The sequence below is a fragment of the Typopeltis vanoorti genome, chromosome 17 (assembly GCF_054136105.1).
Source record: "Typopeltis vanoorti isolate ZY-2024b chromosome 17, IOZ_Tvanoo_1.0, whole genome shotgun sequence".
Classification (NCBI taxonomy): domain Eukaryota; kingdom Metazoa; phylum Arthropoda; class Arachnida; order Uropygi; family Thelyphonidae; genus Typopeltis; species Typopeltis vanoorti.
This window is the reverse complement of record NC_143565.1, coordinates 5,510,168-5,536,237: the sequence shown is the minus strand read 5'-3', so window position 1 is coordinate 5,536,237 and position 26,070 is coordinate 5,510,168. Positions and strand designations below refer to the sequence as shown.

General features: G+C 38.6%; 1 protein-coding gene across 5 annotated transcripts in view; it reads right to left on the bottom strand.

The window, feature by feature from the left end:
- LOC150097110 (testis-expressed protein 2-like) overlaps window positions 1-26,070 on the bottom strand; it is a 254,835-nt gene that overhangs the window by 38,357 nt on the left and 190,408 nt on the right. For all 5 annotated transcript variants that reach the window (XM_090407014.1, XM_090407018.1, XM_090407016.1 and 2 more), the window contains one exon: window positions 3,710-3,922. In XM_090407014.1, coding sequence (XP_090263140.1) covers window positions 3,710-3,922 — 213 coding nt within the window. The remainder of the gene's footprint in view (window positions 1-3,709; window positions 3,923-26,070) is intronic.

Sequence of the window (26,070 nt, the reverse complement as noted above, 5' to 3'; positions counted from 1 at the left end):
AAAGTCTATCATACCACTCCTTAAATGCATTGACCGTTCTCGCTCTCACCACTCTATCAGGCAATGCATTCTATGGTTCAACCACCCGCCATGCAAAGAAACCACTCCTCACCCTCTTGCTCACACTTTCCTTTCGTAACATCTAGGGATGGCCCCGTGCAGGTCAGTGTCCTTCTCGTTATTGCTGCAATCCTCTGCATTACCTTCACTACCTTTGCAATATGTCCCTTGAATTTCAGGTTTCTATCAATCATTTGCCCATCTATCTATCTTATTCAAATCCTCTAGTAGGGTTACCACATCTGCACTATTACTAATAACCCTTCCCAGCTTCGCATCATCCACAAACAACTGAATATCCTCTTGCAATCCATGGGCAATGTCATTGATATAAAGGTTAAACAATATTGGTCCCAGTACTGAGCCCTGTGGAACTCCACTTTTAACCTTCTGTCTCTTTGATATTGCTCCACCATACACAACTCTCTGATACCTATCGGACAGCCCATCCTGAATCCAGTTGACCAATCTGACATCCAGACCCATGTGCTGCAACTTGAATATCAGCTTATCATGTGGCACCCTGTCAAATACCTTTGCTAAGTCTAGGAAAATGGCAATATATGCCTTTTCGTCATCTAATGCTCTTGTAACTTTATCATAAAAGGCTAGCATATTGCTAAAACAAGAGTGTCCCCTTCACAAATCCATTTTGACTCTCACTGATAACATTATCCTCATCTGCCCAATGCTGTATATGGTCCCTCACTACTTTCTCCAAGATCTTACTAACTACTGACGACACACAAACTGGCCTATAATTAGATACTTCCCAGTTTGCTACTGCCCATATGCAATGGCACCTTCTTACCTTCCTTCCATTCCATGGGCACCTTTCCCAGAGCCAGACTTGTATTGAAAAGCCAGGTCAAGGGCACTGTCAGTTCCTAGTTCCTTAGCACATTCTCTCAAAACTCGTGGTGAAATACCATCCAGTCCCAAAGCTTTACTGACATCCAGAGTACTCAGTATTTGAAACGCACATTCTCCTCATGTACCTCTAAACCTTGTACCTGCCCTTTCCCTCTAGCATTAAAACTGACTCCTCCAAGATGAAATACTCCAATAAAGTGTTCATTGAACAATTCTACTATGTCTGCTGCATCAGTCACTCTATTCCCATTTTTATCCCACAATATGATTCTTCCACAGTCATTTCTCCTTCTACTGGCCATAACTAAAAAAATTCCCTAGGATTTTCTTTGGATCTTAGGGCCAATCTCCTCTCATATTCCAGTTTTGCCTTCCTTACCATACTAGTCACTCTTCTGGCCTGTGTCTTATACTCTTCATGCATCTTCTCTTCTCTTCTCCTGTCTCCTTATATCTCTTCCACAGCCTCTTTTCACATGCAATTCCTGTTTCATATTGTTTGTCATCCACTTTACTCGAAATTGAGTCCTCTTCTTCACTCGTGGAATACTACCATTGCTGCTAACAAATATTCCTTTACAATTTCCCAAGTACTAATGATATCCTGGCTTTGCAATTCCTCCCTCCACGAAACTTCCTGATGTTGACGTCTGAGACTATTATAATCACCTGCATTATAATTCCACATATGTTCCCTTCTCTTTGATACTCCTGCATGTCTATTCATTTTCCAAGTCAAACCAAGTCACCAGTTGGAGAGAGTGACCATATGGTCACTCTCTCCAAATGGTGGGAGAGATGTCATCTCAGCTATTATCAGCTCTTCTGATGCTATAACCAAATCCAAAACCCTTGAACCTCTTGTTCCCTCTGTTACATGTAGCCTAAGACATTTGTCCCTCAAGAATTCTAGAAATTCCATTCCCTTATTGCTACATGCATCCTCCTTTCCCCAATCTATACTGCTGTAGTTAAACTCTCCCATAACAATGGTTCTTCTTGCACTTGCCATGCTCAACTGTCTCAACATCTCCTGGTCCCAACCCTCTGTACTCCTTGGTCTGTAGCAACACCCCACTAAATATCCTGTCTTGCCCACCTCCACCTCACACCATATGCTTTCAAAATCATTAGTGTCACAGCCTTCCAAAGCCTCCACTCTTAGAGAACATAGGTTGTTACTTATCATAAGCAGTACTCCACCACCACGTTTTCCCTTCCTATCTTGCCAAAAAATGCTGTACCCAGCAACTTCTATTCCTGTTATTATATCCTCTTCTGTCAACCACGTCTCTGTGATCCCAATAATCTTTGTCTAGGCTGATGCTATCGGTGCCACCAATTTCTCTCCCTTATTCCGAATACTCCTAGCATTGCTATAAAGCATAAAAATGCCATTGTTTCTATACCCAGCATTATCCCTTCTAGACTTCACTGGGCTCAGCATTACCTGCTGTCGTCCCCCTTCTCCCAAGTACCCATTCCCAGAAGAGGCCACCCCTGCTACCATCCACACTGGAACACACTGACTCATTCAGAACAGCAATCTCTCCAGATGCCTACGTCCTTCCTCATTCAAATGCAGGCATACAATTCCTCTCTGCTCTCAAATGCACTCCAAGCATCCACATATTTGAATCCTCTCTTCTAACACATTCTCGCTATTATGCCATTCAATATCACTGCTCTTTTGCTCAGCTTGACATTATCATACCTAGGCCACACACACCATCTTTCCTCTCTCTGTCTTCTTTTGTACAGCCTCAAGCAAGAATCTCATATCTCTCGCTGCCCTATTTACACCGCCACTCAAGTCATTTGTTACCACCATCACAATCATCTCATCCACCCTTTCATATCTCTTACACTTCTCTGGCAAACACTCCCCATGCATCCCAACTTGAACACCATGGATCATTGAGTCCCCCATACATTTCACCTCTTACCACCATATTCCTCAATTGCTCACATGCATCCCTCACTCTCTCTTGTAACAGTTTCTCTCTGTGCTTCCCTACTTACCTGCCTTCCTGACATCACTATCTCTAGTCCCTGTGCTTCCTTACATTCCTTCTCTCCTGCTGTTTCCATTCTTTCCTCTTCTATCATTCCTATATCTGACACTCATTCCCTCTCTTCCACTTATCCTATTCTCATCTCTCTTCTATCATTCATACAACTCTCTCTCATCAGAAATGAAGAATGAGCATCCGTCTGAGCTTTGAAGTCCAAGGACAACTATTACTTTATCTGGACAACAAATGATCAAGTTTCAAGACAAATAATAAAAAAAAAAGGTCAGAGCAATTATCGAAATTTGAATAGCAGTAGATACAGCAAATTAAGCTAAGTGGGCACTACTTTCAACTTTAGGTTCACCTTTAGTTGCCATGCTTCAGCCCACGTTTACCCAGTGTAGCACCTGCATGCACACATCAGTTTTGTACTGTGTTCTCTGATGATAGCAATTTTACTGAAATATTGGAAATATTAAATTTATTGTAATTATATTTAGTCTACATTGTAATTTCCTTAAAAAACACCATTATTATTAAAGTATATGTGCCTGATGCTGTAATACTGCATCAGTATTATAGTATTGCAGCATCAGGCTATAATACTGTATTGATAACTGATTATTGCTACATTAACTGATATTATATCAGCTGGCATAAGGTGCAAATCCTAACTTTTAAGTTTTAAAATTACAACTGCTTATCTTACTTCATAACATCAATAGTATTAAATGTATTTAAATCGTTCATCATATACTTGCCATAGTCTATCACTTGGAGGAGGAGGAATATTGATAGCAAGAGTCCCAGCAAAACCATGAACTTCTACCATTAATACCAAGGGAGTATTAGATACTTCATCAATGGCTTTCTTAAAAAATGCATATTCTGATGCTTGTTGAAAATACTTAGAATGAGCAACTTTTTCAACTAGACAGATTACTGTTCCACCAGTACCTGATTCCATACATGAGCTAAGAAATAAATTAAAAAAAAAGAAAAAAGATTATACTTCATATTTGTCATGAGATTTTTTCTTTTCAAATATTTATCTAAAATTAAGGTGTTTTATAATTCTAAACTTCAAAATTACAACTGGAAACTTAGTCAATACAGTTCTAATTTTCATCTTATTGTTTTACTTGCTTTAAGCTTAGCTTGTTATTGCAATACTTCAAATGCAGGCAATCCATGCATTTTATTTTACAATTAATTTTTTGATTTAGCGATACAACTCTCCGTCTCCACTACTACACCAACCACTACACCAATCAATAACATCAGCGCCATCTACTGCCCACAACCACCACAGTTAGTATTTTTTGTCTGTAAATTGTGTGTATTCTAAATTTGTCTGTATGCGGGATGAAAAACCCGAGTTTCTCGGAGAAAAAACCCTGCTACCTCCGTATGAGATTGGTTAACTCACCTTTGATTGAAAAAGTCCATATCAAGATTCCTCCCATCATGATGAGAATCGAATTATCATCTGAGACTTCTAGGAAATGAAGGGAGACAGACTATAAATTACCCAAACCAACTGTGATACCCTCTTTTAAATTCATTCACATTAGATGCACTCACTAACCTTCAATGCAAACTATTCCATTCTCTCACTGCTCTGAGAGAAAAACCTAGTTCTTACCCCTTTCTTGACTACGAACAAACTTCCATGGATGTTCCTGTGTTCTCTCCACACATTTCATATAATGAAAAATTTTATCAGACAATATCCTATAACACTCATTCAAAAGTTTATAGATCTCTATCATATTACCCCTCTTTCACCTGTTAACTAGAGTCTAGTTAAAACTGCCCCCCCCCCCCAATTCCGGACTGGTAGGCAGGTTTTCCTTGAATTCTGATGACTCAAATTTTGAAGACTTGAAAGGGGGTTCTCGCTGTGGCGCCTACAGCGCCCCCCCCCCCCCAAGTTCTGGACCAGTAGGCTGGTTCTCCTTGAATTCTTATGACTCAAATTTTGAAAGACTCGAGACTCAGGGTAGCCCTGAGTTTCAAAACGTTTCAAATCACAAAAAATGTGACACAAAAATGTTACAAAAAAGGCTTATCATTTTATATTATACAGTAGATGAGTAAATTGCTAAAACATGACTTCCTTTAGTAAATTCATGCTGCTCCTTGCAAAGTATAGCTTGTTTGTCTATCCATTTCTGTATGCGAGTTCTTTCCAACTTCTCTAAAATCTTCACTATCACACAAGAGATACTGATAGGTTAATAGTTAGACACATCAGTTTTTGCACCACCCTTGTACAATGAAACTATTACATTCCTTCCAAGTAATCAGTAAACGGGAAAACTAACAGAGGGTACGAAGAAGACTATTACTTCCATGCAACTTGTAGGTACTCATAGTCCATTAAATAAGTTATCTTTACAATTAAAAATCAGCCACGTGAAAGTGCCTATTGTACAGAGTAAAGATGGCAACAAAGGCCAATAATGAAAGAGTACCTCGAGTCTCATCAGCATAGCGCTGTCGATTGCCAACAATTTTTCTAAGTAATTTTTCTAGGCTCCTGATGTCAAATGAATTCAAGCATGCTGTCCCTTGCATACAAGTCTTTTCTGTCATCAAACACACTCCACACATCTAAAAACTTGTATCCATTTCTTCTACACAGCCTGTGCATGGAATTATTTGGTATAATTGCCTTCCTTAACTCGGTACTGTCATATCTGGGTAGAAAACTTATGATATTTAGTCTCTCACATTTCTTTCTTACCTCTTCCAACATACCTTTCATATCCTCTCTCATACTATATTTGTCGCTACTTAAATTATCCTGCCAGAACTAATAAAAAAAAAGAACTTTGAGTAGAGATTACAAATAACTGAAATTGGCAGCATTGCATCAGAGGCAGAAGAATATCAACCTAGAGAGATGAGTAGTGTGATTGAGGGAGAGAATAATGAGCAAAATATAAATGTAAGAGTGGGAAGTGTGGAAAGTTTGAATAATTGTGAAGTTTTCAGAGATGTTCTTAATTGGGAGAATGAATGAATGGTAAGCAAGAGTAGGTAGCTTGCAGAAAGAGAGATAGATAAACTGAAAGAGGAGGTGGAATGTCTCGGGAATGAGTTGAGAAGTGTGAAATATGACATTAAGCGAATGGAAGAGATGAATGCAAGGTGAATCAGAGTAGGAGTGAGAGAGAGTTATGGGAATGATAGAAGAGGAGAGAATAGAAACAGTAAGAGAGAAGGAATGAGAAAGATGCAAGAAAGTCCTGGAACCAGGGATAGAGAGATACCAAGACAGCAGGTAACTAGGGGAACAAGGAGAGAAAGTGTTAAAGGAGAGAGAGAGAGTGAGGGATGCATGTGAGCAATAAAGGAACAGATTGGTGAGAGTTGTGATATATAGAGATTATGATCTGTGATGTGCAAGATAGGATGCTAGAGGAGTATTTGCCTGGAAGAATGATAGAAAGTGTGGCTATAGCAGTTGAGTGGGGTGAAAGGGTGAATGAGACGACTGTGATGGTGGGCACGAATGATTTGAGAGGCAGTGTAAATAGGGTGGCAAGAGATCTGAGATTCATGCTTGAGGTTGTACAAAAGAAAACTCAGAGAGGAAAGATAGTGTGTATGTGTTGCCCATGTATGATAATGATGAGCTGAGCAGAGGAGCATTAATAATGAATATTAATATTAAAATTAATATTAATAATAATGATTGTTATGAGAGATTTTAATTATGGTAGTATAAATTGGGAAGAGGAAAATGCATATAGTAAATAAGGGAATCGAATTTCTAGAATTCTTGAGGGACAAATGTTTTAAGCAACATGTAATAGAAGGAACAGGAGATTCAAGAGTTTCCAATTTGGTCATAGAATCAGAAGAGTTGATAATAACTGAGATGGCATCTCTTCCCCAGTTGTAGAGAGTGACCATGTGGTTTTGACTTGGAAGATGAATAGACATACAGGAGTATCAAAGAGAAGGGAATATATGTGGAATTTTAAGGCGGATGATTATAATACTCTTAGATATCAACTTGGGACAGTTCCATGGAGGGAGGAATTGGAAGGACAAGATATCATTAGTGCTTGGGAAACTATGAAGGAATATTTGTTAGCAGCCATAGTAAGCTGTATTCCATGAGTGAAGAAGCACACACAATTTGGTGTAAAACAGATGACAAACAATATCAAACAGGAACTGAAGGTGAAAAAGAGGTAATGGAAAAGATATGAGGAGACAGGTGGAGACCAGATACATGAAGAATATAAGACTCAGGCCAGGAGAGTGACTAATATGGTAAGGAAGGCAAAACTGGAATATGAGAAGAGATTGGCACTAAGATCCAAAGAAAATCCTAGAGAATTTGTTTTAGCTATGTGGCCATTAGAGGAGAAATGATTGTGGAAGAATAACATTGTTGGATAAAAATGGGAATAGAGTGACTGATGCAGAGGACATAGTGGAGTTGTTCAATGAACAACTTATTGGAGTATTTCATCCCTGAGAAGTAGGTTTTAATACTAGAGGGATAAGGCAGGTTCAGCGTTTAGAGGTGCAAGAGGAGAGTGTGTTTCAAATTTTTGGAGTATTCTGGATGTGAATAAAGCAGTGGGATCAGTTGGAATTTCACCACGGGTTTTGAGAGAATGTGCTAAAGAACTAACAGCTCTGTTGACCTGGCTTGGCTATGGGAAAGGTAGCCAAGGAATGGAAGGAAGGTAAGATAGTGCCACTGCATAAGGGTGTTAGCAGACTAGAAGTGTCAATCTAACAGATAAGCTTAGGTGTTGATGGTTATTCATGACTTATTTTTCACAGTATTAACAACACCACAAACACTTTTATCAACAAAGATGTTTTATTAACGCTTATATTTCGCTGATTTTCAACTCAGCATCATCAGAGCACAACACACATGTAAATGCGACAGTGAGTGAGTGAAACAATATAATTGCAAAAGACAAAAGATCTAAAGTCCTATTTTTTGGTGCCCTCTAATGAAAAAAAAAAAAACAGCAGTTATCCAGGAGTTTCTCTTAAGATAACCGTCTCCCAAATTTTTTGCAAATTAATGCAACCATATTTGTTAAGGTTGGGTTGGGAGAATTCTTCAAAAGCCATTGCTGACTCAAAAAATAATCTTTCAGATCTATAACGATAATATAGATCTCCTAAATAGCACATTCATTTTCCTCCATCTAATCCTGTGTGAAGGAGTGTCCAAAGCGTGGTCTGCCAGTCCCGACTTGCCATAGTAATAGTAGCAAATGTATCTTTCATGTTCTTCCAGGCGGATGTTCACTGATCTTCCTGTTTGCCCATAATAGGCCAAGTCACAGTCACATGGAACTTCATACACTCCTGGGTGTGCTAAAGGGTGAAGTTTATCCTTAGGCGAGCGGATTAGAGTTGTCAGCTTGACATGAGGTTTGAAGGTGGTGCGAAGGCCATGTTTCAACAATCCTTTGGCTATCTTTTCCGATGTACCTCTGATATAGGGAATAGAAATGATCATGTTGTATTCTTGTGTATTAGGGGAGGGCAGAGTAATGGGCCTATGTAGTATTTTATCTATTTTGTAGGGATTGTAGCCGTTGGCTAAGAACGTTTTTGGTAATCCATAAATATGGGGTGTTTTAACATGAATTGACTATTATAATAAAGTGACAAGAGCAGTTGATGAAGGAAAGGCACATTCTGCCATATTTTTATTTTGCAAAGGCATTTGACAGGGTGTCACATGATAAGCTGATATTAACGTTGTAGCACATAGGTTTGGATGTCAGGTTAGTCAGCTGGATTCATCATTGGCTGTCTGACTGCTTGATAGGTATCAGAGAGTTGTGTATGGTGGGGCAATATCAAGGAAGCAGAAGGTTACAAGTGGGGTCCACAGGGTTCAAGCTGAGATCGGTATTGTTTAACCTTTATATCAATGACATTGTCAGTGGATTGCAGGAAGATATTCAGTTGTTTTCAGATGATGTGAAGCTAAGAAGGGTTATCAGTAATAGTGCAAATGTGGCAGCCCTGCAAGAGCATTTGAATAAACTGGACAGATAGGCAAATGAATAGGGGTCTCAGTTTAATGCAGTAAAAAGTCTTGAAGTTGGGAACACATCAATAATAGCAGCATACTCTGTTGGAGGAACTGTACTGGAGGAAGTAGGGGAGACAAGAGATCTAGGGATGATGATTGATAGAAACCTGAATTTCAGGGAAGGTATTACAAAGGTGGTGAATGTAACCCAGAGGATTGCTGCAATACTGAGAAGGAAGGTGATTGTACAGAGATGAGAGTTATCGTTCAATTGTACAAGGGCTGTTCAATAAGTAATAAGACTAATTTTACTGTCGCGAAACCACTCATCACAATATTAATTTCTGTGGAATAAAGAAATGTTGCTGTCTTTATTAACAAAAGAGGTTGATAGATGGCGTATACGGGCTGATGTGCCAGAGTGTCACGTGACTAAACACAAGCTTGATTCGGTGCGCCTACGAGCCGCGACCAGTTGTCAAAATAGAAGCATCCTTGGAACAGCGTTATGCGATTAAATCTTGTGTGCATTTGAAAAAATCGGCATCGGACACTTTTAACATGATACGCAAAGCTTTCCACGATGACGCAATGTCGACGGCAAGTGTTTTTCGCTGGCATAGAACTTTTAAGGAAGGAAGGCAAAATGTGGAAGATCTTGAATGTGAGGGAAGACCTTCAACGTCCATCACAGAGACAATGATCAACACAGCAGTGATTATCATCAAGGAGGATCGCAGAATTACAGTACGCCAGCTGCATGTTGTCCTGAATATTTTTGTGGGAAGTGTGTTCACTCAATCATGGCTGAACATTTGGGACTGAAATGTGTTTGCGCCCGATGGATTCCCAAACTCTGGAGCAAATGCAGCATCGAGTGGATGTGTGCACAGAATGGAAAGAAAGACCGGAACAAGAAGGCAACAACTTCTTAAAATGCATCATTACAGCAGATGAAACTTGGTTGTATCACTATGACCCTACAATGAAACAACAAAGCAGTGAATGGAAGCATCTGTCTTCGCCTACCCCCAAGAAAGCAAAAACTGTAAAATCGGCTGGTAAAGTTATGACCATGATGTTTTTTGACTACGAAGGCATTGTTTACCAACACGCTGTAGAACCCAGGAATATACTGTAAATGGCTCATACTATGAGGATGTTTTATGGACAATGGTACAGCACGTCAAAAGGAAGCGTTCATTGCTGAAGAATGGCTTCTTATTGCACCACGATAATGCAAGGCCACATATTGCTGGTTGTGTAGTGGACGTTTTGCAGAAGAACATAGATATCCTACCACACCCTCCATACAGTCCTGATCTCGCACCATGCAATTTCTGGCTGTTTCCTCAGCTCAAGAAACCACTGAGAGGCCGCCATTTCGAAAGCAACAAAGCATGTGTAAAAGCTGCGAAGGCGGTTTTGAAAGAACTCTCAAAAAACGGACCTTCATATGTGTTTAAGAAGTGGACGCAACGTTGGGACAAATGCATCGCGTCTCACGGTAGTTACTTTGAAAAAGACCATGTAAATGATGATGATTAAAGGTAATCTGTTTTCTGTATAAATATAGTCTTATAACTTATTGAACAGCCTACGTATAAGACTCTGATCAGACCACACAGACTATTGTTCTCAAATTTAGGTCCCAGAATTTGAAGGGGATAAATTAACTGTGGAAAGGGTACAGAGACGGATAACAAAGATGGTTTCAGCACTAGACAGTGTTAGTTATGAGGATCGGTCGAGGGAATGTGGACTGCAGAGTTTGGTAGATAGAAGAAGGAGAGGTGATATGACTGAGATTTTTAAACTGTTGAGAGGTAGTTACAGGGTTGATACTGGGGAGTTCTTTCACTTAGTGAAACGGGGAGAAAGAGCAAGGAAATAAGGGCCATCCCTGGAGGTTACGAAAGGAAGCTGTGAGCAAGAAGGTGAGGAGTGGTTTCTTTGATTGGACGGTTGTTGAATCATGGAATGCAATGTCTGATAGCGGTGAGCGCACGAATGGTCAATGAGTTCAAGGAACGGTATGATAGACTGTGTTAAAGATATTTCTAGAAGTATTTCTAGAAATACTTCTAGAAATATTTCTAGCCTGGCTCCCACTGATGAGACCTCAATAAAGGTCGAAACCAGTCTGGGTAGTGGCCCCTTGCCTTTAATACAAAACATCATACATCCCCTTCTTGGAGATGTGTTTTAGCATTAAGGGTAAATATTAAGATTAGTGATCAGAGCTTGCTCCACCTCTATCACGAGTTGCCTTGGTCTTGCACTACCTGTGGGATCAGCTAGTCTTCCATATATTGCAGGCGCAAACTTGACATTTTGTCTGTTTGCTTACTTGGAAAAAATGGAGTAAAACCAGGTTTAAAATTGCTTGGTATCTTTAACATAACTATACCCAAGCTAAAAATACTTTCTACATATGATAGACTGTGTTTTGTAGAAAGGACCACAGTGAGTCTTATGACTCCATTGAGGCCTGAATCATAATAATAACAACAACTACCATCTCTTGTACGTTTCTGTTTTTCAATCATGTTCATCATATCGTTAATTTTTGCTCCTCCTTGAGAAGCTATAAGTAGTGACTCCCTCAGGAAGCACAAATTTTAAGATTGAATCACAATACCACATCACCTCTTTTTTTCTTAGTTTTTAATTGACTTACCTTGTTGTTATTAATATTATGATTACCAAGTTCAGTGCTTTCCTACCTCTTCTTGTTTTGATCCTTTTCCTTTTTCTTATTTTCTTTTCTGCTCCAGGAACGGGGAATGAATGTAGGAAGACAAGTAGTATGATAGGAGAGAATAAGAAAATAATAGGTGATAGTGTGGAAGGTGTGAGTGACTGTGGAAGTTTAGGAGATGGTTTTGTTTGGGAGAGTGAATTTATATTAAGAGTGACTGACCTGCAGAGGGAGATAGATGAGTTGAAAGAGGAGGTGGAATATCTTGTGAATGAGAGCAGAAGTATGAAAGATAAGATTAGGAGAATGGAAGAGATAAATGCAAGGCGAATCAGAGTAGGAGAGAGAGAGAATTTAGGGAGTATGAGAGAGAGGTATGGGAATGCTAGCAGACGAGAGGATGGAAACAGTAGGAGAGACGGAATGAGAGAGAGATATGGAAGTGCTAGAAGAGGAGAGAATGGAAACGGTAGGAGAGATGGAATGAGAGAGAGGTATGGGAATGCTAGAAGACGAGCGGATGGAAACAGTAGTAGGAGAGACAGAATGAGAGAGGGATATGGAAGTGCTAGAAGTGGAGAAAATGGAAACAGTAGGAGAGAGGGAATGAGAGAGATGTATGGGAGTGCTAGAAGAGGAGAGAATGGAAACAGTAGAAGAGAGAGGTATGGGAATGAAAGAAGAGGAGAGAATGGAAACAATAGGAGCAAGGGAATGGTAAGAGGTATAATGTATGGCGACTCAATGATCCGTGGTGTTCAAGATAGGATGCGTGAGGAGTGTTTGCCAGGAGGAACAATATAAAGGGTGGCTATGGCAATTAAGAGAGGAGAAAGGGTAGATGAGATGATTGTGATGGTAGGAACGAATGACCTGAGTGGTAATGTAAGTCGGGCAGCGAGAGATATGAGATTTTTGCTTGAGACTGTACGGAAGATGACAGAGAGAGGAAAAATAGTGTGCGTGTTGCCTAGGTATGATAATGATGAGCTGAGCAGAAGAGCGGTGATATTGAATGGCATAATAGCGAGAATGTGTGACAAGAGAGGACGGTATATGTGGATGCTTGGAGTGCGTTTGAGGAAAGAGAGGAGTTGTATGAGAGAGACCGTTTACATTTGAATGAGGAAGAACGTAGGCATCTGGAGAGATTGCTGTTCTGAACGAGTCAGTGTGTCCCAGGGAGGATGATAGCAGGGGTAGCCTCTTGTGGGAATGGATACTTGGGAGAAGGGAGACAATGTCAGGTAACACTGAGCCCAGTGGAGTCTAGAAGGGATAATGCTGGGTATAGAAACAATGGCATTTATATGCTTTATACTAATGCCAGGAGTATCCGGAATAAGGGAGAGGAATTGGTGGCGCAGAGAGCATAAGCATGGCCAAAAATTATTGCGATCACTGAGACGTGGTTGACAGAAGGGGATATAACAACAGGAATAGAAGTCGCTGGGTATAGCAGTTTTCGTAAGGATAGGAGGGGAAAGCGTGGTGGTGGGGTGCTGCTTATGATAAGTGATGACCTATGTCCTCTAAGAGTGGAGAATTTGGAAGGAAGTGAGACAAATGATTTTGAGAGCGTATAGTGTGAGGTAGAGGTAGGCAAGACAGGATATTTAGTGGGGTGTTGCTACAGACCCAGGATCACAGAGGATGGGGACCAGGAGATGTTTAGACAGCTAAGTTTGGCAAGTGCAAGAAGAATGATTGTTATGGGAGATTTTAACTTCAGTAGTATAAATTGGAGAGAGGAAGATGCATGTAGCAATAGGGGAATGGAATTTCTAGAATTCTTGAGGGACAAATGTCTTAGGCAACATGTAACAGAGGGAACAAGAGGTTCAAAAGTTTTGGATTTGGTTATAGCATCAGAAGAGTTGATAATAACTGAGTTGACGTCTCTCCCACCAGTTGGAGAGAGTGACCATATGGTGTTGACCTGGAAAATGAATAGACATGCAGGAGTATCAAAAAGACGGGAACTTATGTGGAATTATAAGGTAGGTGATTATAATAGTCTTAGACGTCAACTTCGGGAAGTTTCATGGAGGGAGGAATTGGAAGGCAGGGATATCACCAGTGCGTGGGAAATTGTGAAAGAATATTTGTTATCAGCAATGGTAAGTTGTATACCACGAGTGAAGAAGAGGACGCAATTTGGAGTAAAGTGGATGACAAACAATATTAAACAGGAATTGCATGCGAAAAAGAGGCTATGGAAGAGATATAAGGAGACAGGTGAAGAGATGCATGAGGAATATAAGACACAGGCCAGAAGAGTGACTAGTGTGGTAAGGAAAGCGAAACTGGAATATGAGAGGAGATTGGCCCTGAGATCCAAAGAAAATCCTAGGGAATTTTTTAGCTATGTGGCCAGTAGGAGGAGAAATGACTGTGGAAGAATGATATTGTGGGATAAAAATGGGAATAGAGTGACTGATGCAGAGGACATAGTGGAATTGTTCAATGAACACTTTATTGGAGTATTTCATCCTAGAGGAGTCAGTTTTAATGCTAGAGGGATAGGGCTGGTTCGAGGTTTAGAAGTAGTACAGGAGGAGAGTGTGTTTCAGATACTGAGTACTCTGGATGTCAGTAAAGCTGTGGGACTGGATGGTATTTCGCCACGAGTTTTGAGAGAATGTGCTAGGGAATTGACAGTACCTTTAACGTGGCTTTTCAATGAAAGTCTAGCTTTGGCAAAGGTGCCCAGGGAATGGAAGGAAGGTAAGATAGTGCCATTGCATAAGGGTGGTAACAGACTGGAAGTGTCTAATTATAGGCCAGTCTGTGTGTCATCAGTAGTTGTTAAGATCTTGGAGAAAGTAGTGAGGGACCATATACAGCATTGGGCAGATGAGGGTAATGTTATCTTTGAGAATCAACATGGATTTGTGAAAGGACGCTCTTGTTTTAGCAATATGCTAGCCTTTTATAATAAAGTTACAAGAACATTAGATGAGGGAAAGGCATATACTGCAATTTTCTTAGACTTGGCGAAGGCATTTGACAGGGTGCCACATGATAAGCTGATATTTAAGTTGCAGCATATGGGTCTGGATGTCAGATTGGTCAACTGGATTCAGGATTGGCTGTCTGATAGGTATCAGAGAGTTGTGTATGGTGGAGCAATATCAAAGAGACAGAAGGTTACAAGTGGGGTCCCACAGGGCTCAGTACTAGGACCTATATTGTTTAACCTTTATATCAATGACATAGCCAGTGGATTGCAGGGGGATATTCAGTTGTTTGCGGATGATGCGAAGCTGGGAAGGATTATTAGTGATAGTGCAGATGTGGTAGCCCTGCAAGAGGATTTAAATAAGCTAGATAGATGGGCAAATGAATGGGGGTCTCAATTTAATGCAGCAAAATGTAAGGTCTTGAGGTTTGGGAAACATCGATGGGATGCTGCATACTCTATGGGAGGAGTTATACTGGAGGAAGTTGGGGAGACAAGAGATCTGGGGTTGATGATTGATAGAAACCTGAAGTTTAGGGGACATATTGCAAAGGTGGTGAAGGTAACACAGAGGATTGCTGCTATTGTGAGAAGGACACTGACCTGCAGAGATAAGATTGTTATCATTCCGTTGTATAAGTCTCTGATCAGACCACACTTGGACTATTGTTCTCAGATTTGGTCCTCAGGATTTGAAGGGGATAAATTAACTGTGGAAAGGATACAAAGACGGATGACAAAGATTGTTTCAGGACTGTACAAGGATAGTTGTGAGGATCGGCTGAGAGAATGTGGACTGCAGAGTTTGGTGGATAGAAGAAGGAGAGGTGATACGATTGAGACTTTTAAACTGTTGAGAGGTGGTTACAGGGTTGACACTGGGGAGTTCTTTCGCTTGGTTGATCAGCGGGAAGGAGTGATGACAAGAGGCCATCCCTGGAAGTTACGAAAGGAAACTGTGAGCAAGAGGGTAAGGAGTGGTTTCTTTGTGTGGAGGGTGGTTGAGCCGTGGAATGCATTGCTTGATGGAGTGGTGGGAACGAGAACGGTCAGTGAGTTTAAAGAGCGGTATGATAGACTTTGTGTTTCTCAGTGGGGGACCTCCCCTCGATGAGTCTTGACAGACTTTATGTCTTAGGAGGGACCTCCCTCGATGAGTCTTTTGACTCCTTGGAGGCCTGAATTATAATAATAATAATAATAATAATAATAATTATCCTGTCTTAGTTTCGTTAAACGTTTTTCCACTTTTTCTAATTCTCTGGTCAATTTTCAAATAATTTCTTTTAATCAGGATATTTCCAATGTCAGATTATCCTCAGAAAAATTATCATCATTACTGCAGCAATGCTTGTGATCATCAGGACAAATGTTCTCCTCAGTAGTAACAACTTTAACTTGAGCTTTAGTCACTGCTCTGTTGTGACAAGTTTTTGGCACCATCCTTAAGAGTAGTAAAAACTAATAATATTTCTATAATTATGTTATTAAATGCTGTAGTACAATAAATACATTAAAAAACACCAATAAATCTAAGAAAACACCCAATAAATCAACAAAAATCACAATCTTTCAGGAGCTTCCTAACAGCATACTGTATTTTCACCAGATAGCCTCAAACCCCTGACTCTTTTTTTCTTTCGGCAAAATTAAATGGTGAATAAACATCCACAATTTTGATTTTTGGAGACAACTGCTGTTTGAGATTAAAACTAATAATAAAATGCTATGTTTTAACATTTACATTAAGTTCACCTTAGAAATACCATAGACATAACCATAGTGAGCTCCAGCACATCTAAAACTACTTAACTCATTTCTAGTCTGAGCTCTTATGGGAAGAATGTAAATAATTAAAATGAAATTAATTTTAAAACTAATTTTCAAGCAGCATTAACAACAGACTTTTCAAATATAATTCTATATCACAAGTGTAATATGCATGCATATTAATGTGTGCAAGAAATGTGCTTGTGGAGAGAGAAAGAGAGAGAGAGAGAGAGAATGAATAGCAGATGAAATTATGGATTTGTAGGAAGTGTGATATAGTATTAGACCCAGATGCAATGAATGTGAAACAGACTGAAAAGATAGAAGATGGTGTAAATGAAAGAAATGGAAATTAAACGAAAGCTAATGAAACTGAGGGAGCGAAAGAATGTAAGAATAAGAATGTGGAAGTGAAAGTAAGTGATAAGGAAGCAAAAGAAAGCATGAATGAAGAAACAGAAGTAAGGTGTGGCAGAACAAGATGTAGCGAGATTGTGAGAATGACAGAGTGAAATTTTCAGAATGCAAGATTTGATGAAACAGTTATTGAAGAAAAATGAAATGAGGAATATGTGAAGTGATGTTAGATGTTTAGTGGAAACTAATGAAAGTGTGCAAGAGAACAGTATTTTTTGTGAGGATAGAAAGGAAAAGAAGGGAGGGGGAGAGCTGCTGATAATATAAGGTAGACACAAAAGAGGGAAATAGTGGCATCAGTTATGAAGTGTCAGAGAAAAAAGAGGTGACAAGCGATCCCAGGATAGCAGTACATGTAGATTCCATAGTTAGAGGATTAGTTCATGAGAGTCCATAAGGTGTGCTATCCAGGACAGAGAATGAGTAAGATAATTCAGGTGTTGGAAATCAGGAAGAACTGGAAATCACAAGAGAGTTAGTGGTGATTGTGGGGACAAATGATCTAAGTGGACATAAGGAGCATGTAAGAGCAAATATCAGGAGGTTACTGAGAAGAGTGAAAAATAACAGTGTAGTGGGAAAGGTTGTCAGTGTGTTGCTGAGGTATAACAATGATGAGTTGCAAGAGAGCCAAAATCATGAAAGGCATGCTAGCAGAGTTGTGTGAGGAAAAGGGAGTATGGTTTCTACAGTGTGTGGAAGCACAGTGCATGATGTGTGCAAGAGATGGAGTGAAAAATCAGGAGAGTGGTCTTGAAGAGACAGAAGTGCTTGGCAGTGAAAACTGTAGTAGTAGTGTTAGAGATGAAGAGAGAATGGGAATGCAAGAGGAAGAGAGAAATGAGAGATGCCTGGGTGGACAAGGAAACATGGCATAGGGAGAGAGGATGTTGAAAATAGCAGTGAATGAAGTGAAAATGTCAGCGTATGACGATGAGTACATTGCGATATGGGTGGAGAAGTTGAAACTGGGCAGATATGTTGTAAGTGGTGATAGAGGTGATTGGGCAGGTGTGGTGGAAAAATCATAACCAACACATGGCTTGTACGACGACTGGTTATAGACCTAAAAATGAATTATTGTGCTTGTTAACAAATGCCACAAATATCAAAAATAAGAGAGATGGAATTGTTTCATTGATTGAGTTTATTCTCTCCCAAATCATTGAAATAAGTGAAACACTGCTGAATGAAGATGATATTCTAACAGGAATAGAAATGGAAAAATACAGTATTTTTTGTGAGGATAGAAAGGAAAAGAAGGGAGGGGGAGAGCTGCTGATGATAGCAGGGTATTTAACCATTGCCAGTATTTCCCTGTTTAGACACAAAAGAGGGAAATACTGGCAATGGTTATGAAGTGTCAAGCAGTGTGGTGTAACATGGAGGTTGATAGGAAGATATATTAGTTGAATGTTGCTATAGACATGGAAATGCAGAGGGTGGTGATGAAGAAATGTATAAACAACCTGGATTAGTGAACAAAGGAAGGATAATTATTATAGGTGATTTTCGTTATGGCAGTATAGGTTGGAATGAAGATATAACATTTGGGAATTAAAAAAAATGAATTTCTCAAGTTCTTCAGAGATAACAATCTCAGGCAGCACATTAAAGAGGCCACATGAGGACTGAGAGTTTTAGATCTGATCATTTCATAAGAGGATATAATTTGAGTGGGGTTTCACACTTTCCTCCAGATGGTGAGAGTGATCACCTGGGTTGTGGCTAGCCATATGTAGATTTTTGTGAGGAAAGGATAAACTCGTATGTAGAATTATAAAGTTGGTGATTATGACAAGCTTAGGAGACAGCTTGGAGCTATACCATAGAATGAGAAGTTGAGTGGTAAGGATAAATGCTGTTTGGGAACTAACAAACAAGTACATAAGAGCATCAATGTGTGATTGTATACTGAAAGCCAAAAGGCTGGATAAAGTAGATGTAAAATGGATGAATGATGAGCTTAAGCATGAAATCTGGAAGTAGAAGGTACTTTGGAGGCAGTACAAGATGAAAAATAGTAATAATCAGTTACTTGAAGAGTATAAAAAACAAGCCAGGAGAGTGACTCAGTAAGGAAAACAAAAGTAGAGTTTGAGCAAAAATTGGCAAATCAGGTGAAGAAAAACCCCAGAGTTTTTTTTTTTGGAAAGAAGAATGATCATGGTAAGATTATGTTAATGGATAAAAATGGTAGAATTGTAGCCAGTGCAGAAGATGTTGTTGAGGTATTCAGTGATCAATTTATAACTGTGTTTCATCCTGATTAGGGTGGAATCACGAGGAACTTAAGTGTAGAGGACTTAGAGGATGGCTTAATTGTGAGTGAGCAGAGGGTATTTGAGTCAATAAATAACTATGTCAATAAGGTGATAGGATTTGATGACATATTACCACGTATCTTAAGGGAATGCTCCAGGAAATTGGCAGCAGCATTGGCATGCCTGTTTAATAAAAGTCTTACAACAGCACATGTTCCAAGGGGAGTGTAAGGAGGGTAAAATTGTTCCCCTGCATAAAGTTGGTGATAAGGCTGCAGCTTCAAATTATAGGCCAATCTGTATATCTGGAGTTGTAAAAGACTGGTGAGAAGTAGGATACAGAAATGGATTGAAAACAGTAGTATTCTTTGTGGTTACCAGCATTGGTTTTTAAAGGGAGATTATGTTTTACTAATTTACTTATGTACTATAACAAGGTGACAAATACCTTGGATGGGGAGATGCACATACATTGGTGTACTTGGATTTTGCAAAAGCTTTTGAGACTGCCACATGACAAACTGTTAAATTAATTGAAACAGATGGGACTGGATAAGAGACTTCTGAGTTTTATCAGTGACTGGCTGTCAGATAAGTATCAGAAAGTTGTATATGTTGGTGCAGTATCATGAAAAAAGATCACTAGTGGAGTACTGCAGGAGTCAGTTTTGGGACTATTGTCATTTAATTTGTATATTCATGATATTGGGATGGGTGATATGCAGCTGTTTGCAGATGATGCAAAAATGGCAAGAGCAATCTGGAGTCAAGTGGATCCTATGGCCTTACAAGAAGACTTGAATAGATCGCATGAATGGATAGGTAAGTGGAACTATCAGTTCAATGTCGCAAAGTGAAAGGTTTTGAGATTTGGTAAGCAACGATGGGATGCAAAGTATACACTTTTTGGGGAAACTTGGTCGAAACTAGTCTGGGTAGTGGCCCTTCCATTAATGCATAACATTAGACATATCCGCAAGGAGATGTGTTTTGCATTATAGGAGATACTGAGATAGGAGTGTTGGTAGCTTGCTCCACCTTTGCAAGGAGTGCCCTCGTGTTGTACCACCTTACCCCAGTCCTAAAGATACTTTCAGGTGCAAACTTTGTTTGCTCACACTTGGATAAAGGATTAAACTAAATTTATTATACTCTAACCAAGTGAAAAATAAACTTTCAACATCTTTCTCTAAATCCAGAGAAATTTATTAAAAAAGGGTGGCACACCATTTGGCAACTCCTATAGGTAGAGATGACCTGCTAATGCTTCTGCCTGGTATCTCCACTTGGGCCTGGCTCCCACTGAAGAGACCTCAATAAAGGTTGAAACTAGTCTGGGTTGCGACTCTTTCCTTAATGCATAACATTAGACATTTCCGCAAGGAGATGTGTTTTGCATTATGGGAGATACTGAGATAGGAGTGTTGGTAGCTTGCTCCACCTTTGCAAGGCATGCCCTGGTGTTGTACCACCTTACCCCAGTCCTGAAGATACCTTCAGGTGCAAACTTTGTTTGCTCACACTTGGATAAAGGATTAAACTAAATTTATTATACTCTAACCAAGTGAAAAATAAACTTTCAACATCTCATCATAACGTTCGATGAACTTCTGATTCGATGTGAATGAACAATTCTGTGTTTTCAAACTTATATGTTTTCATTAAGTTCTTTAAGTTTAAGATAAGATTTCTGTTTTCATGAAGGCTTAATATAGTTCTGTAAATTTAAAAATAATTTTTTCCATTTTGAACGCGTATGTCAAGTTCTTGCCCGCTCCCTTAATTTGCTGATACCGAAACCTGCAATTATTCGGTGTATTTGTATGTGTGTGTTTTTATGTTTTTTTTAATACAATATCTTTCCTTTTTATTTATGTATAGTAGATTTATTCCTAAAATTTAACTGATCATCAGCAAAGCTTTTGTAATGAGGATGTTTGGGTTGTGTGTGATTGCCAGCTGATCGACTGTTTTATGGCAGGAAGCGATCTCATACATTGGACATAATATATTACAAGAGAGAGACGAAAGCACTATGAAAAAAAATATATATAATATTTTTAAACTATTAGGCCTTCATGAAAACAGGAATCTTATCTTAAACTTGTAGAACTGTTTTTGAATGTTCATAATGTTTAAAACCATAAAATAATTTAAATAAATTATTTAATAATAAGCTTTACTTTTTGAAATAATTTTTTTTTTTACAGTCAGTTACCCATTACTTTGCAATAGAAAATGAGCAGAAGAAAAGCAGAAGGTGATAGCAAATGCCCGTTTAATGAACTGTGGGAAAATTAGTTCTTATTTAAGCACTCTCTCAGATAATAGAAGACATGATCTTAACAGACATTATAGAAAACATCAAGCTGAATTAGAAGAAAAACTGAAGTTAGTTCCTGGGTCTGAGTTGCAGAAAGAATAGGTGGTTAAGAAAAAGAAAGAAATAAAAAAAGAGACAAAATATATTTGTGAAACGAAGTTGTGAAAATGTGGCAATGCTGGAGGCGTCTTATGAAATTGCTTTTGTGTTGGCTAAAAAACACAAGCCTTTCTCTGATGGAGAGGAAGTTGTTAAGCCCTGTCTCGAAAAATTTGCAAAATGTCTTGGTGATAAGCATGTTGTAAGAAAAGTAAACCAAATTGCTCTGTCCAAGCAAACAATTACAAGATGCATCGAAGAACTTTCCCATGATGTTACTGAGAAATTAAAAGACCATGTTCATGTTCATGCTTGTGCTTTCTTTTCTTTAGCCTTCGACGAATCTGCTGACATATGTGATGTAGCCCAATTAAGCATTTTTATAAGAGGAATTGATGGTAATTTTAACATCTTTGAAGAGCTTATTGGTCTTGAGTCACTTCAGACATATTTGGCAAAGTAAAGTCATGTCTAGAAAATCAACAACTAGATTCTAGTAAGCTCATCAGTGTGTGAACTGATGGAGCACCGTCAATGATAGGTAGAGTTTCTGGGACTGTAACTTTACTTGAAAGGTTTTAAGGTTCTCTACTAAAGTATCACTGTATTATACATGAAGAATCTCTGTGTGGAAAAATTCTAAATTTGAGGCATGTTATGATACTAGTTGTAAAGTGTGTGAATAAAATTAGAGCAAGAGGGTTAAACAGAAGAGAATCCAGAGAATATTGTGAACTGCTAGTATGGTGATCTCATCCTTCATTGTGAGGTGCGTTGGCTTTCTAAAGGATAAATTCTCAGTAGATTTTGGAGGCTGAAAGAAAGTGTTCATAATTTTCTGGAAGAGAAGGATGAGCTGCATGAGGCCTGTTGTGTGATGAGAAATGGCTATTTGATTTAGCATTTTTAGTTGATGTTACCAGCTACCTCAATTATCTAAATTTGAAACTGCAGGGCAAGATACAAATTGCTTCCTAGCTTAGTAAATGACATCAGTGCATTCAAAATGAAATTAAAACTGTTCATCTCCCAGTTAGAAAATGGGGATTTAAGTCAATTTCCACATTTAAAAGAACATAGCGAATCTGTTGAAAATAATGGCAACTTCACAGAATATACTGAGAAACTCAGATTATTACAAGAGTCCTTTAACATTCGTTTTAGCGACTTTGCCAAAGAAGGAGACTGCATACTTGCATTTATAAATCCCTTTTCACTTACTGAACAAAAAATTTTGATGATGCCTAGTAACATACAAATGGAACTTATTGATCTCAGAACCAATTCTTTATTGAAAATGAAATTTAATGAACTTCCATCACTCCCAGATGCTTCTGATATAATTAATTTCTGGCAATTGTTGCCCTGTGAACATTTTCCAGAACTGAGAAAATTTGCTCAGAGTTATATCTGTCATTTTGGAACTACATACAGATGCGAACAAGCATTTTCATAAATGAAAATGATTAAGAACAAACTACGGTTGCGATTGACTGATTCAAATTTGAAAAACTATTTGATGCTTTCTGTAACCGATTTAACTCCAAACATTACAAGCTTAGCAAAAGCAAAGCAATTTCAAAAGTCAATAACATAATTAATGTTTATCTTGTCTTTATATGAAATCCTTTTATTTAAAACTGCTAAAAGTGTCTATATTACCATATATAGAATAAATCATTTTATGCATAACTGTTAAATATATCCATGTTACCATATTTTAAAAGCGCTGAAAAGTGGTATAAGTTTGTATGGCGCATCTTAACTAAAAAATGAAAAAATTGACGCATGAACTATAAAAGGTTGGCCATCCCTGGTGTAAATGAATCTCAAGAGAAGACATGACACTTGGAGAGGGATATAGAAGTATTGAGAGAGAACAAGAGGGTATGAAAAAGGAGGTGACTCGTGTGAAAGGATAGAGCCTTTCTAGCCATCTAGAAATCAGCCTTCTAGAAACAAACAAGAAGTATGAGAAAAAGTTGGACAAATGAGAGTGAGAGAGAGAGAGAGGGAAAGAGAGAGAGAGAGAGAGAGAAAATGAGTAAATGAGGGAAGAATAGGGAATGAGAAAAAGTCAAAGGAATACACAAGGTAAAGCGAGATGAGAAGAATGCAGATGATAAGCAAGCGAGGAGGTAGAAAGTTTTTAGAAAGTGTTGGTGAAGAGCAAGTGAGAGATGCAGGTGAATAAGGAATCAATGGATCTGTGAGAAGAGTGATGTATGGAGATTCAATGGTTTATAGTGTGCAGAATAGAATGTTAGGAGTGCTTGCTGGAGAAACAATAGAGAATGTATATATGGCAATAAAGTGAGATGAGAATGTATACAATATGATAGTGATGGTTGGTACAAGTGATCTCAGAGGTAATATGAATACTGTGGTCAGAGATTAAAATTAGGAACTGTGCAAAAATGCAGAAAAGTGTGAGAGAGAAGGGAGCGAGTATTTAATCCAGATATGCAGAATTCTGAAGGAGAGTAGCAATAATGAATAGCATGATGGTGAGGATGTGTCAAAAGAGTGGTCTGGAATATGTGGATGCTTGATGTACATACGAGGACAGAAGAAAGCTGTATGCAAGAGATGGACTGCATTTGAACATGTAAGGGCATTGGTGGGGAAAGTGAGTGTCAGGGCAGGGAAACTAGAGATGCCAGGATGTATGATAGTAGGGGTGGTCTCTTGTGGGACAGTCACTTGGGAGGTGGGAGAATATATGGTTTTGTGGAGTCAAATGGAATCCAGAGAGAATAATAATAGGTATAGAAATAGTAAAAATGCATTGATGTTTCTTTATATAAATATTTACCAACAGTATTGGGAATAAAGGAAGTGAACTGGTGCCACTAATAGCCTCAGCCTGTCCTAAGATTACTGGAATTAGTGATACATAGTTGAATAGTGATGATATCCTAATAGGAATCTAAGATGAAGGAAATAGCATATTTTGAGAGGATAGGAAGGGCAAACAGGGTGGTGAAGTATGTTACTTATGGTAAGCGATGAGTTGAGTCTTCTTAGAGTGGAGAATTTGTAAAGAAATGGTACTAACAATTTTGAAAGTGTGGGAAGCAGAAATGGGCAGGTTAGCAGGGTGATTAGCAGGAAATGTTTAGGCAAATCAGTGTGGTGAGTGCAAAGCAAGTAATCATTGGAGATTTTAACTAGAGCAGTATAAATTGGGCAAAGGAAATAGCATACAATAGTAAGGGAATGGAGTTACTGGAATTCTTGAGGGAGAAATGCCTTAGGTAGCATGCAGTAGAGCAAACACAAGAATTGTGAGTTTTTAGATCTAGTCCTTGCATCAGAAGAGCTGACTATATAACTGAGATGTCAATATTGCTTACTCATGAGAACGACCATGGTCTTAACTTGAAGGCTGAATAGACATGCAGATGTTTCTAGAAGGAAGGAATTTGTGGAATTATAATGCATGCAACTATAATAATCTTAGAAATCAGCTAAGGATGCTTTCATGGATGGAAGAATTGCAAGGGAGAGATGTCAGCAGTGCATGGGGATAGTGAAGAAATATTCATTAAAAGCAATTGCAAATAATCATTCATTGTGTAGTCAGTGAAAAGATAAGTAAATTTTATGTTTAATGTATGGCAATATTGTCTAATTTGCAGATCGATGTTACTGTGAGATATTTCAGGGTGGAATGCAGTGATTGGTTAAATTTCTAAGATGGTATTACTTAAAATTCATTGTTTCATTTTAGTGCTCTGATACAATATGGTGATGGTGAAAGGTTGATCAATGCATAGGTTGGTGCAAAAGACAAGTAAAGTGAATAGCATAAATTTTTCAAAAATGGTACAGTGCCATGAATGTACACTAATGGCAAAAACATTACAGATGTTTTTGCCATTAGTGTACATTCCTACCTAATAACTTGTTGGTCCTCCTCTAGCATGAATAACAGCCTGTACTCTCTGAGGCATTTACTCCATGAGATGAAGAAGGTAATTCCAGCCATGCCTGTCCACAAATATGCCTTAGACATTGGTCCTGGATAGTGGATCTCAGGAAGTTGTTAAGAAGAATAAAATATATTCTTTATTGTCAGTGTGTTGTCCAGGTATAACAAGAATGAGATGAGGTGGAGAGCAAGAATTATGAATGATATGTTAGAAGTGTGTGAAGAGGAAAGGAGTGCAGTTTGTTATTTTTATTATTATTATTATTTATTATTTCATGACACCTCCAAGAAGTCCAAAGACTCATTGAGGGAGGGCACCTACTCTACAAATCTCTGTCTCCACCAATTAATTCACCAACCACTACTACCATCATCATCATCTACACCAACAGCATCTACTGCCCCACCATCATTAGTATTTTTTGTATGTAAATTGCATGTGTTCTGAAGGCAGATTTGTCTGTATTTGTATGTGGGATAAAAAACCTGATTTTCTGTGAGAAAAATCTCTGGTACCTGTGTATGAGATCAGCTAATATGTGTTTGATGAGTTTCAAGGATGAATTGAACCTGTATAAGAGTGATGGACTACATTTGAATAGTTTGATGTGGATCATT